Genomic DNA, 14168 nt, shown 5'->3' with positions numbered 1-14168 from the left:
CGAAATGTAAACAAATTCACAACGTATGTTTAACATATACGGAACTAAATAGCCCTAAATGATTGCATGCGCTCTTTTTCCTAAACTAGCTGCTTTTTGAATAAATGCCGTTACTGATAGCTACCGTTAGTTACCGTTTATACCTACCACTACGGATATAAAATAGCTAATCAACCCCGTCACTTTAGCCAGCTAACGTTAGCTAACTATAACATTATGGCACGGCAAAGAGGGTCACATTTTTCAACATTTGAAAAGATGTTGCTGACTGAATTGATGAAGGAGTTTGGGGTGATAATTGAGGACAAGAGGACTGACAGCAATACTCTAAAAACGAAGGAGCGTAACTGGGTCCGGTTAGCTGAGCACTTCAATGGCTCTACCGGTATTAAAGAGACGAGGGACAGGGCGCAACTTAAAGCCTGCTGGAAAAACCTCAAGGCTAAAGCCAAAAAAGATGCAGCAGAAGAGAGGCGTAGCCAATTTCAAACCGGCGGAGGACCACCAATCAATGCTACGGATCCTCTTTCAAAGAAGATAATTGACATGATCCCGCAGCAGATTTTCCCCAACCCCTACGACGATGACGGCGCATTAGATGACAGTACAGGCACAGAAGCTGCAAGTAAGTAACAACAAACTTCAACGCCGTTGGTTGCAGCAATAACGTGACAAAAATGACGAAAGGCTATAATTTTGCCTAAAAAGCATTTGTTAGAGCATGATGTATTACTGTACATACCCCTCAGATGTTAATCATTTTCAAATTGAATAGCACATCATACTACAGAAATAACAGTTCCATGTTCTCTTTAGTAGCCTATGGTAATTTATTAAATTAGTTATTGCCTATGTCATTGGATCTCAAGAGTAAAGTGCATTGTGCATATACAGTTGTAGGTAGCTTCCTAATGTTTTATATGTTTTTTTGTTTTGTCTAGTTGACACTATCATCGTACTGGAGCAAGTGGAGCCTCATGGAAACATCAAAGTAGCAGCATCACCTGTGAAGCCCCCTGCGAAGCACCCTAAGCTTAGCTCTCACCAGGAGCTTCTCACATTAGAGAAGGAGAGATGCATGCTCGACATTGAAAATGCAAAAATTAAAAAAGATGTCCTGTTGCTACAGAAAGAGGTCCTAACTCTTCAGAAGCAGAGGCTACTGGATCTAAGCCAGTCACAAGAAATAGAAAGATTTTTGAATGAATTCTGAAACTGAAATTGTGTAATGTATTTATTGGAGTAAAATGTTTCTTTCAATCAAATTGGCAGTCCCCTTGTCTTGCTGTTCTTATTAGTTCCTCCCTGTATGGATGAGAAAGTAAGAAGCATATTAGTTAATAAGTATGGGTTAAGGTAATCTATTGTATAAGTGCACATATCAATCAAAATATAACAATATTCTGCCAATACTGACCTTACTTACGCTGCAAAGTGGTTTTCAATCAGTGTTCTCCTGACAGCATTGCCATTTGCGTTTGCAGCATTCTGCACTTGAGCATCTTCCAGATCATCCTCAAGTGGGTGCTCATCCTCCTCGGGTAGCTCATCTCCTACTCTCTTCCCAAAGTTGTACAAAACAGCTACTGCAAAAATGATGGTCAGGGTAGTGTCCAGTTTTGTGCGGAGTCCCTCGAACACCCTCTCTATTACCCCTCTTGTTTGAATGTGCGAGTAGTTGGAGTTTTTTTCTGCCTGGGTCTCAGAGTTCAAAAGTGGAGTCATCAGGTATGGGCGACATGCATAGCCATTGTCCCCCACTAGGTGTCCACGGATCTCCCCTCTCTCCAGCAGTGCACAAAGTTGACTGTTGTCAAAGATTCGGCTGTCATGTGTGGATCCTGGCCATCTTGCAACAATGTGTGTGATCTGGGCCTGGTCATCACACACAACTTGTACATTAATTGAGCAGTAGCCCTTTCGATTCCGAAACAGCTCCCCATTCTCACCACCTGGGTTGGTAATGGGAATGTGGGTGCAGTCAATAGCCCCAATTACTCCTGGAAAACCTGCTCTCCCATAAAATCCAACTGTTGTCTCTCTCCTTGGTACAAAGTGAATGTACTGAGCCTTTAAACTTGCAATTGCCTTGGACACTCTGCTGACAATTCTGCAGACTGTGGATTTATGAACTCCAAAAAGATCTCCATCAACTATCTGAAAACACCCTGTAGCATAAAATCGCAAAGCAACTAGGAGCTGGAGAAGCAGTGGCACAGCAAAATTCCTCTCACTTCCATGCTTGATTGCTGGTCCAACCTTACCATTTAGGTATATGACAGACTCTTTTGAAAATCTATACCGCTGTGAAAACTTGCTGTTGTCATAGAATTCAATTGGGTTTAGCCTATCTCTAATTTTCCTGCGAGGAACTCTTTCCTCTAACCCCATCCAGCGAAGATATGCAGCCATGTTGTCAATGAAACTGAGATAAACCTCCTCCAGGGGTGGTTTAAATATAACTGCTAATCCAGGTTTAGACTAGGTTTAAAATGACTGGTGCAACAGATTTAAATTTAATCTAGATTTCAATGGAAATTAAACAGAGATTGCCAAAGGGTTAGATTTACCCAGGATTAATTGTAAACTAAGGTTAAACTAGGTTTAAAGTTTGGTGCAACTGGATTAAAAAACAAACCAGGGGCCTGTACTACGAATCAAGATTTGGCGTTAGCGAGGTAACTTCAGGTTCAACCCAGGGTTTTCTGTACTACGACGGTGGATTACTTGTTACCGGGGTAGATCACCATGGTAACATGCTGAACGGCTAACCTGGTCGGGAGCAGGTTAAGTTGGAGATCAGAGATCAACCGGTATAAAACCCCCGCCCATTAACTCATTCTTGACGATAATGTCGTCACCGTTCATAGAAGTTCCTATGGAGCTTGGTACGCGGATTGTCAGAGGTGCACTCAGAAGAAACAGAACATTTAGAGACTGACAAAACCCTTTCGCATTTCCTCATCAGTATCTTTCTGAAAGATATAGGTTCTTAGCAGAGGGAATTACGTATTTCCAGCTTCTTGAGCCGTATTTGGCCAATGCTACACATTGAAGCTGTGCACTCACAGTCCCACAGACTGTATGCATATCGTTTCGTTATTTTGCTATGGGTACTTTGATAGTGTGGGTGATGCAGAGAACCTGAGCAAGAGCAAGAACAAGGTCTGCTCCGCTATTTGCAACAGATTTTATTTAATGGTTGTTGCCACCATATTCTGATTAATGTTGTGATGAAAAAGAGATTTCCAAAGTGCCCTTTGTAAAAACATTGGACTCTAATATGTTGACAAAATGAAACAAGGTTTTTCACTCAATGTTCTGATTTCCCTTCTGGAAATGTATGCAAATGATATCATATTTTACAACTTAACCCATGCTGTTGTCCTTGGGTGCTTTGAGCCATTTTCTAATCATTTCCATATCAGAAATGTTTTTTTTCTTCCCCCCAATCAAAACCTTTCAAACCAAGAAGAACAATGGGTATCTGTACAAAGCTCTTCACAAGTGATACATAAATGATCATTTCACTATTTTCATTGAATTTTGATGTTTCATTCACTTTTATAGCATTTTTAGGACATTGAAAGAGATAAGTGGTGAAAACCCCCAGAAAAGTTTCAAACGGCACAACAAGAAAGCCACAAAAAGGTATTAAAAAGACCAAAACGTAAAACAAAGTTTAACAAATACATCCTCATGTGTTCTCCCTTCCCTAGGAATACAGAAAAATATGTCAGTGTAACTAATTTTAGTGTCATTCAGTCAATTACTATCTCTTCTCATATTCCAGTTTTTCTGTCTCCAGCCTTGTTTTTTTTAATTAAAAGCCTCTAATAATCGAGCTCCAGGGTTTTTTTTTATACAGGGCCCCTCACATTGTCTGCTCCAACCTGAAACAAAAGAACATTGTCCCTTTCCAAGGCACACTTGGTCAAAGTTGAAGGTGTCCATTTGACTATTAAAAGGTTCATTGCTTATTGTGGTAAATACAACTCAAAAGTGTACCCCCAAAATGAGCAGGCAGACACAGTTTCCTGATCATCTAGGACCTGGATGAGAAAGTAAATGGTATATTGGATCAATATTTAGCAACCACATATGGCATACATACTGGCGTATGACTATTAGTTTCACTGTTACCTCTGTATGGCACAGTGGGACGACAGTCACTGCAGAGAACAGTAATACATTTCACTCCTACAATATTCATAAATAATTGTTGAATGAACATGGTCACATAGATTAGGCTACTTGAAACATACATATGCCTGGGCTTCCAACCTTCTGCCACCAGGGTCTGAAGAAAAGCCCCCTTCCACCATGGGGTGACCCTGATAGATATCCTAAAAAAGGGACGAGTTCAGGCAATTCAGCCTTGTACTTGTTGGCCTTAAAATATGTACAAGTATTGACTTACCGTTTTGAATTATGGTTTTATTTTTTATTTGCTCCCACAATCGTTTGCCACTGCAGGGTTGCCACTGCAGGGTTGCAACTAAAATAATACAGCAACAAAAGTTTAACGTTGTGGAATGCACACGTGTAATTATGATCACATCTTCAATAAGTCATGTAGCTTACGCATTTACAGCTGCTATTTTCTGCCAGATTGGCTGCAGCGACTTTGTTGAATTTTGCCTATATTATATGTCTGTATTCCTGATATGATTGTATTACAATATTTCATGCAAGAGAAGCAGACAAAGTTTGTAAGATTGTCTGCTCCTCCTTCGTGAAATATGCTGCTCTTGTTTCGTCCATGTTTGCGATTGGACATACGGTGCAAACACCGCCCCTTTATGTGAACGCGCACGTCTCTAGATTGGAAAGATCTGGTTTGAGTTAGAGAATTGATAACCGCCGTCGCTTATCGTGACTGCGATTGTTAGGCTTCAAGTAGCCGGGTAACCGAAAGTAATCCAGAGCATGTTGATCTTGATTCGTAGTACAGGCCCCTGGTTTAAACCTAGTTTAAGAGTTAATCCTTGTTGGTGCAACCCAGCCTATGACAACCAGCTCATGATAAACCATGACTACTGACAACCAGCTCATATGAGAAACGATGCTTCAAGAAGATACCTTCACAGTGCTTTTTTGGTCTTTTTTAGATTCCTGACTCTTCTTTGTATAGATGTTTTCCTCTCCCTCTCTTTTAAAGCCTTGAACTTCATGAAGGAGTCCAAAGTGTTTTTCCCTGAACTTCCTGCTTCAAACAGAGGCAAATCAATTATTAAGGATATACTAAAATTACTTATACTATAGACCGACTAATAGTCACTATGTATGAGTAAATACACATTTATTACAACCTCTCTATTTACCTGCACTGGTGCTAGGCTGACTTTCATCTGGGACTTTGTTTGCAGCGTCTTTCAGAAAGGTAATGTTTTTGCCACATGAACTGCAAAAGGCAGGGCAGTTCTCCAAGGTGGACCCACAGAATGGACAATACATCTTGGCCTGTCATACAACGAATGCAATGTACTTAGCTTACAATTTATTGTATAAATAGAGCCCAGTAATGCTTTGGAAGTTCATTTTAGATGGGATATTGGAAATGTATTCTGCTTTTCAAATCTAAATAGATCTGTTACGATGTGTTCAATTAATCAGATATTAGTCTTATGGTGATTAGAAAACGTGTGTTGCACAATCATTACAGTAGGCCTAGTTGAAAATCAAGAAGATAAATAACTTGGAGCACGACGCCTATAAAGTGTAAAGAAAAATACAATTAACTATTTTTAAGGCACCAATTAAAACAGCTAGCTCTAACCATTTTGATGGCGAATGGTTTTAACCTTTTCATGTTAGCTTAAGTGTTAAATAAGTTAAGCCATCTTATTTGCACAGGTTTTCTGAAGGGAACAATCAAGCATCACTTAATTAATCGAGTACAACACATAGCAAAAAAAAAAAACTGTAAATCCAAATAAGGTTAGGCTAATCAACTTACCTTAATGACTCTTCATCTCATAATGCAACTCATAAGCGTGGTCCGTATAGTTGATTTACTTCATTTGATTTAACACCAAAAACACCCCACTTTGCATGCACTAACCCTAGTGGTCTGGAGAACGATTTGGTGTGAACTTGAAATGCAGTGTTTCTGCAAATGTCATTGCGTTTTCTGCAAATGTCGGGTTTTGTGCTAATACTGCGGTGTTCTCGGGCTAATGCTATTGTGTTCTCGGCTAATGCTGCGGTGTTCTCGGCTGATGTTGGTGGTATGAACCAATGCTGTTGTGTTGTAAGTAGTAGATTGTTTTTTAAATGTAGCGTTTTTATAAATGTTTTATTTTTGTTAATGTCGTTGTGTGTTTATGTTGTTGTGTTTTCAACTTTTGTTTGCTTCGCTAATGTTGCTGTGGTGTGCACCTGTGGGCCACCGTAATTTATAGGTCTGCTCCACAATATTGCTGCCTAGCGTTATAAATTAATGTAATACATTAATGTTAATAAAGTATCAGACATATACATAGTACAACACACCAGAAACCAATTGATATTATGTGTAGGCTATACTGAAAATGTCAGTAAATCGAAATGCTGCTACTGTCTGTCCCGATGAAAACCATTCAAACAGGTTGCCACAGCCAGCAGTGTTTTTTTTTTTACAGCTACTTGAACCAAGTGATCAAGTGTCGGCGAGATCAGAGTGTCGTAACTCTTTATAGCTCTGGCCCATTGGTTGCGAATCGTCGCTCGCGCGTCAATATGCTATGTTTACATAGTGCAGTTGCGATTCCGTCACTTGCTTTCCATGTGAAATCAATGGTATGCTTCACTTCATCGCGCTGTTGTTCCGTGACTCGCGCATTGTGCTCGTAAATTATTTTTCAAGTTCGCACATAAATATTTTTTGGTGCAAATGCGAGTGAAATGGTCGCACTGTAGAGCCCTGCTGATAACTGATATCAACTACCATTAAAATTCGTCCACCGCGAGAAGAATATCCTGGGTTGGGTGTCCTGTCAAATTCCCATGAACCTACAGTAACGTTATATTGCTGCAACTAAAAAAACGTAACATCACCAGTGTTGCCAACTCTTCAGTGAGGAAAGTCGCTATTGGCTGTTCTAAAAGTCGCTAGAAGTCGCTAGATGACGTCATCGCCTAATTTGCATACCCGGAAGTAAAAATCCCATTCATTTTCTCCATAGCCATAGCGGATTATTATCATGGACCTATTCTAAGAGATTATTAGCCCTAATTTCATCACCATATAAGGGAGACTTATATGACTTGATACAAGGTACTGTACATGACACAAGTTTGCATGGTATCAACCTCGTTTTAAGAAAAACATAGTTTATTGGCGATCTCTGGAAGAAGAACTACACTACCCATGATCCTTGAGCGTCACACCAACGTCTCTGATTGGTGGAGCACGGCGTCGTGACGTCGTCACTGAAACGTTTCCCGCTGGCGTGAAAAGTGAGCAAGAGAACAATGAGGTAAGAACCTTAGAAGAAACGCCATGGATATGGACTGTGCAAGACAGGTAAGAACAGCTCAAATATGTTTAGAAATACAAATTAATAATTCCAACCCTCCTCCTTTTTCCGGGCTTGGGACCGGCAAAAGTGACCAAAAAGGAACACTTTGGCAGAGTTACTTAGGTTTATTTTTTATTTTATTTATTAAGTATGTTTTTTTTCTTCTTAAGCTTTGTTTTAACCTTATGGTCCACTTAGGAGCCTAAAACAAGTCACAGTTATATATGAACATTTTTTACTTAACACTTTTTTGTGATTATGTTAACTAGTCTTGCTCTAATTGCAGGTGAGGTTCCAAACGGTTTCAGAATGTGATCAGGCACACAGAAATGTTTCCCGCTCGCGCGAAAAGTGAGCAAGAGAACAATGAGGTAAGAACCTTAGAAGAAACGTAAGAACAGCTCAAATATATTTAGAAATACAAATTAATAATTCCAACCCTCCTCCTTTATCCGGGCTTGGGACCAAAAAGGAACACTTTGGCAGAGTTACTTAGGTTTTTATTTTATTTTTTATATATTTTTTTAAATAAAGTTTGTTTTTTAACTTTATGGTCCGCGTAGGAGCCTACAACAGGTAACATTTAAACATGAACACTTTTAAACATAACATGTGTTGTGTACAATATACATTAACAATTTAAATTGCCCACTCTGGCAGTTAGGCCTATTCAAGTTTTTTTATTTTTTTTATTTTTTTATGTTTTTTTTCTTCTTTAGCTTTGTTTTAACCTTATGGTCCACTTAGGAGCCTAAAACAAGTCACAGTTATATATGAACATTTTTAACTTAGTTTTTTTGTGATGATGTTAACTAGTCTTGCTCTAATTGCAGGTGTGGAGGGAGGTCTGAAGCCAAAAACACAGACAGGCTGTGCTAGCTCACAGAACCAGTGACTCTTCATCGTCACTCAGGCTTTCCACTGCAGGTTCAGCTGAAGGAGCTGCCTTGAATGAATAAGCAGGTGAGGTTCCAAACAGTTTCAGAATGTGATCAGGCAGCTGGTGCTCAAAGCAAGCCTCACCTGACAGCTTTAATCCATATCTGATGTATAGGATGGAGTTCAGGGTTTGCAAGGACATCCTGTTCCTGAGTTTGGTTTTCACCACACTCATCTGGCTGAACACTCAACTTCAGCATTTGAGTGTGGCAAAGACAACACAGCCACAGCAGCCATGGCGAGTTCCTGGAATGGATTGAGACCAGCTGCGTCCCTGAACCTCCAAATCTCACTCCAGAAGCTCAGCGTGTTCTTTTTCTCAGTCCAGACACTGAGGTGGATGGTACGCCATTGCTGGACAATCTTGTCTATTGCTTCAGGTGAGAAGACAAGGAGCTTTGCAAATGTGACCATTTCTGCTGGGCTCTTATTGTGCTTCAGAGTTTCCTGTACATTGAAAACTGACATGTGTTTCAATGTCTCCATGTTCTCAGGCAGTCTCATCCTCAGCTCATTGGTGAGGGAGATAGTGAAGGCGACACACCGTTTTCTGACATTCTGCTCATCGTCAGGCGCAAGGTGGAGCTCAGCTGCCTTTGAATCAAAAAGGAAACCGAGGTATGGAACAGGACTTATGTATCCATCGAGAAGCCCTTTCAAGACATCCACCTTTGCCAGTGGATTCAGGACCCTGCTGCTCACAGACTTAATGAGGCTCACCAAGCTGTCAAGTAGCTTGAGAGGATCGACCTGCTCTCCCTCAAACGCTTTCATGGCCAACTGTACCTCTCCCAGCACTGACTTCAGAAAGGTCAAGTATAGCACATTTTGAGGATCACTGTACATGGAGTATAACACCTCAGCCATGTAGCAGTGCTCACTCGACTGGGTGACCTCAAAATGCAGCTTGAGCTCCTCCCATTGGTCCAAAATGCGTGAGACTGCGGGCCCGATAGAGAGCCAACGTGTGGCACACACCTTTGTGATCTGTAATGGTTTCTCCCCACAGTTAATGGTCTCATAAATGGCCTTGTATGCCTCCCTGCGTTTGGGAGACACTGAAACCCATTTATATGTCTCCCTTACAACGTACTCCACACTGCGTGGGATCGTCTCATTCGATGCATGGGTGACAGCAAGCTGCAGGGAGTGACACACACAACGGATGAGGACCAGATCTTTAAGGCCATACTCATATTTGAGCACTGCATGGACCCCATTATTTATCCCTGTCATTACAGAGGCATTGTCAGTCCCTATCCCAAGGAGCTTCTCTTTAACAAGAGAGCACTTTTCTAAAAAAGCCACCACAGCACGGGCAATAGAATGTGCATCTCCTCCCTCCAGCTCAACAAGCCCCAGAAATGTAGATACCACTGTACCTTTAGTTTCACTTAAGTATCTGATGACAACACCCAGGTACTTAGACACACTGATGTCTGTGGCCTCATCGAGGAGGAGGCTAAAATGCTGCTCACCCACATCTGCCACCAACTTTTTCAAGAAGTAAGGTGTCTAGGACACCATTGATCATTTCAGTGCACTTAGTCCTGTGCATTCTGAAATGCGTAGCAGCAGCGGAGTCAGAAAAGGCTGACCTACATGCTTCCCCAATGTGGTCACATGCTAGGAGGGAGCAGTGTTCAGCAATGGCTAATGCTATGGTAGCCTCAGCCTTTTTGGAGCTATCAATTTTGCCTACCATAAATGGCAGCGTTGTTTGTGCTGCTGAGTTATAAGGCTTTGCCTTTTGAATGTGTTTTAGGGTTATACTGTGTTTCTTCACATCACTGATTTTAGCATAGAAATCCACTTTGAAGTAATGGCAGTATGCTCGTCCAATATCTCCAATAAATGGCTTTAACCATCCCTTAAAAGCTGTGTTTGCCTCCCACTCCTTTCTGTATTTCTGCTGGTAAAGTTTAGACATGGTAAAGAAAGTTTGTGTCACAGAGGCACACACACACACAGTGGACGAAGTGAGGTGAGTGAGTGACTGAGCCTGAGGCAGTGTGAGTCAATCTATATATAACACAGTGATTTATTTAGTGCAGTGATTTTATTATTCTATTTAGACAAAGAAAATATACATTATCCCGCCCTGACTGTATGTCAGGGGGCGGGATCAGTCAGCGGCAGCTTGCTGGCCGGGACGCGGATTCATTTGCAGCTTGGATGCTGAGCCGTGAACGTCTCCTGTTAGCTCCTGCTAACCTGCTAACAGGAGACAGCTGGGAGGGACTTCTGCGCGAGGTATGAGGCCGCCTGTAAGTGCTTGGAAACGGGGAAGGGAGGGGCCGCGCAGGCACCCGCTGGTCGTTATGAAGATTCATAGCGATACGTGTTTTCACCTTAAAGTCGCCAAAAGTCACCAATAACTCCAGAAAAGAAGCTAGATTTGTCGCTTGTTGCTTTTTTGAAAAAAAAGTCGCCAAAGGGGTCTGAAAAGTCGCTAAATCTAGCGACAAAATCGCTAAGTTGGCAACACTGAACATCACTTTCCAATACGTAGACTAGTTCTCTTAACCTCAGTCTGTAAAGTTATACCGAATCAAACCCTCCTAATTTAATATTGAAATGTATTAGCTAGGGCTAACTAGCGTACCATAACTTTCATCTGTGCTGCTAGCTCTAATACTAGCTAGCTGCCAACAGTACACTGTTGCTAACATTGACAATCTTGGACTACCTAAATATGAAAATGTCCTGATTAGCTGACTTAAAAATGTTATCATACACTATTCTACTTACCGTGTCAATTTTATTTTGATAATATCAAAACATTCCTTACCCTGTTCTCAAGCTATCTTACTTCGGACTTACTGCAACGTGTGTTTCTGTGTGGCTCGTTAACAGTTGTGACATCCGGTAAGGAACCTCGTGCTCAAGATGTGACGTAAACAAACTCACATTTGGCTTCAGCGCTACCTTAAAGTTTAATTGTCTAAAATGTTTATTCTGAAGCACTTTTTTTTTTTTTTTGCAAGGTCGTCATAAAATAATTGGTAACAATTTATTCTAGTACACTTTTCACACTGTCTTTGACAAGCCATTTCCATTATTGTAATGAGTCTTTCCTGTTTACATTTCCTGCATAATAAAATATTGACATGCTTAACCATTTCAGCCTCAGAAATCCCAAAGGCAAGTCCAGGAATTCTTAAAGTAGAAAGACAGAAATAAAGTAATTAAAATAAAGACGTAATTTGGGAAAGGTTACATGTAATTGTCTTTAGAATATAATTGTAAATAGAGAAACATTACAAAACAATAATATATTTGTCACAACTTTCACACTAACATTTTTATTTGTTCTAATCTGCATCATAATAAAAATAGGATCAATTTAAAAACTAACTTATTTACAAAAGCAAAAAGGGCTGATACAAAATGAAAATAAAACATATTATTAATCTTAACACTTTTTTTCCCCAACTAACATTTTTCATTATATTGAATTTTGTATTCACTTCCATTATACAAATTAACATGCAAATTTACGTAGAGCCAACTATACACATCAACAAACTTCCCTACACTTAAAAACCTTTTCTATTCTAGCTAACCTACTCTGAATTATCAGTTTGTCCTGCCTTTAACAACTCACCATCTGACACCTCACTCTCTGCAACTGAAACGTACTGCACAACCTTCTTTAAACTTGTCATAACATTTGCCCTGTTGTGCACAACTTCATAACAGTCCCCAGTGATCAGATGCTCCTCAATGTCCTGGACATCCAACAGGTCTCTGAAACACCCTTCACAATCTAGATAACTCTTCAAAACAGAATTGGAAATGCTTAAGCTAAGCTCCCCCTTCTCACTGACAAAAACTATCTCCCCACTCAGCTTCGTTTAGTGTTCTAAAATTTTTTGTGTGAGAAACTCCTTCAGTCTATCATAATACCAACTTCAGAATATACAACCAACTGTGAACGAAAAAATGCACTTACTCAATGTCCTTTCAACGTTGGAAAGTTTCACTGGCTGTCCATTTTTGCCAGCCTGGCAAAACATGTGGTGCTTCTCAGGTGAAAATACCACAGTGCTGTGGTAATCTTCCCTTCCACTCTGAAATACTGCATTGAAATACTTGGTATTTCTTGCCAATGTTTTGATCGGAGACACAAAATGAATGTAGCCTTCTGTGTCCTCTGGTGTCTCCACACCAATCTTCATTTTTTTAGCGGCTGTTGGTTCCATTCTTGTCACGAGTACCTTCGAAGACTGCTACCTGCAACAGAAGACAACCCTTTCCTGCCGGACCATTCCAATATGGGAATAAAATTTCCCATGGGGCCTTTCTTTGTATCTTCGCCGTCCAATCACCGATTTTCTTTCTGAAAACTGCCAAATACTCATGACAACTTAAGATCAAAATACATATAATTGGTTAAGGGGTGACTAGTCGTGAGAAATAAATGTACCTTCATGACTTTAATTGGGCAATTTGCTTGACCAGAGCCGGAAAAATATCCCACAAGATTACCCCAACACCTAGATTTACTGCTTCAATTTGAAAACTGTGTAAAGTAAATTAATAGCAATACTACGTTATATTTTAGCTAAAGATCAGAAACTTTTTGGGCCAAATTTGTTGCTTGTGAACATTTTCCTGAACTAATGTTAGGATAGGTACGTTCAGACCTGCCTGAAAACTGATGTGCAACTGGTTTTGGATAAGTTATCTAGCTTGTTGATATTCTCATGTCATGAAACAGTAGATATCCCTATAGTTTGAAGATAGCTGTACCCATCCAATATCATCCCATAAAATCATCCAACATGATTTTAGAGTGTGTGTATCTTGCTATTCACAAAGAAAGTGGGAAAGAGCTGTCCACAGTTCGCCGTTATGGTTTGTCTGAAGGCCTTTGATTATTTCATAAGTACGTATTTGGAAAAAACACACTGCTGGCTACCAATTTGACTTATTTCTTGTTGTAAAAATTGAGAAAAACGATGGCACTCTACTCAGCCCCCTCAAGAGGAGGAAACACCTGACTGCTGATTACACAGGAGGAGGATCTACTGGACCGGGAACTGCTGGAGGAAGACAAGGACAAGATAGAGAATGCGATAGAACCTAATCACCAGCCAGGAACATCAGCTGAATGTATATTGTTTGTTTCTGTTTCTAATATGACTTAAACTCATAATAATCCGGACCACCTTAGGAAGTTGTGTTACCTTATAGAACACAATGTTTAACCAATTTGGCACAGATGATCTTTAGACCAAGTTTCACAAAAGGATGTAGACACAAGAGCGACAGTCCCCTGGTCCAATTCACAAAGTTTAATGTCCCATACTTGGGCACTCTAGCGCCACCAATGGGTCAAAGTTGGACTTGTGTTTACACACACAACTTTTGAACCGTATGACCCATTTTCAAAAATGAGGTAACATTGGATTCCCTGGATAAAGACGAGTTCAACAGATCCTATGGGGTCAATTTCCGGTTATATAGATTTTCCGCTATTTCCGGTTTTATCAAAAACCTTTGAAATCCTACTTCTCCTACAATTTTGGTCAAATCTTCTTCGAAATTACCAGATATGCTCTTCAGACCAAGCCGCACAAAATTTATGGTAGAGCATTTTGATCCCCACAACCGTTTGTCCGTGACAGCCAATCAAAATCAGCAGAAAAGCCACCAAACAGGAAGTGAAGTCATATCTCAGCAGTTGTTTGAGGCACTGAAACTAAATTTGGTACGCTGCCT

The 14168-nt window shown here is 40.3% G+C and overlaps 1 protein-coding gene and 1 long non-coding RNA gene across 2 annotated transcripts; both read left to right on the top strand.

Annotated features, from left to right (window-relative positions):
• The first annotated feature begins 216 nt into the window (after positions 1–216).
• Positions 217–1248, top strand: LOC146288732 (myb/SANT-like DNA-binding domain-containing protein 3). Its single transcript, XM_084698124.1, has 2 exons — positions 217–625; positions 942–1248. Exons 1-2 carry the CDS (start codon positions 217–219, stop codon positions 1211–1213), a joined length of 681 nt encoding a protein of 226 aa, XP_084554250.1. The 3' UTR covers positions 1214–1248.
• A 3876-nt stretch (positions 1249–5124) lies between these two features.
• On the top strand, positions 5125–10701 carry LOC146288731 (uncharacterized). Its single transcript, XR_014755155.1, has 4 exons — positions 5125–7873; positions 8336–8465; positions 8557–8821; positions 8936–10701. It is a non-coding gene; the product is annotated as an uncharacterized LOC146288731 (long non-coding RNA).
• Positions 10702–14168: the final 3467 nt, after the last annotated feature.

Source organism: Hypomesus nipponensis, chromosome 5 (genome assembly GCF_054491055.1).
Source record: "Hypomesus nipponensis isolate SF chromosome 5, ASM5449105v1, whole genome shotgun sequence".
NCBI classification, from domain to species: domain Eukaryota; kingdom Metazoa; phylum Chordata; class Actinopteri; order Osmeriformes; family Osmeridae; genus Hypomesus; species Hypomesus nipponensis.
The sequence above is the reverse complement of the archived record's forward strand: the minus strand, read 5'-3'. Positions and strand labels throughout refer to the sequence as shown.

Coding starts and splice junctions, on each gene's coding strand:
- LOC146288732 (XM_084698124.1), top strand. CDS start 217: ATGGCACGGCAAAGAGGGTCACATTTTTCAACATTTGAAAAGATGTTG. Junction 626..941: donor TACAGGCACAGAAGCTGCAA/GTAAGTAACAAC, acceptor TGTTTTGTCTAG/TTGACACTATCATCGTACTG.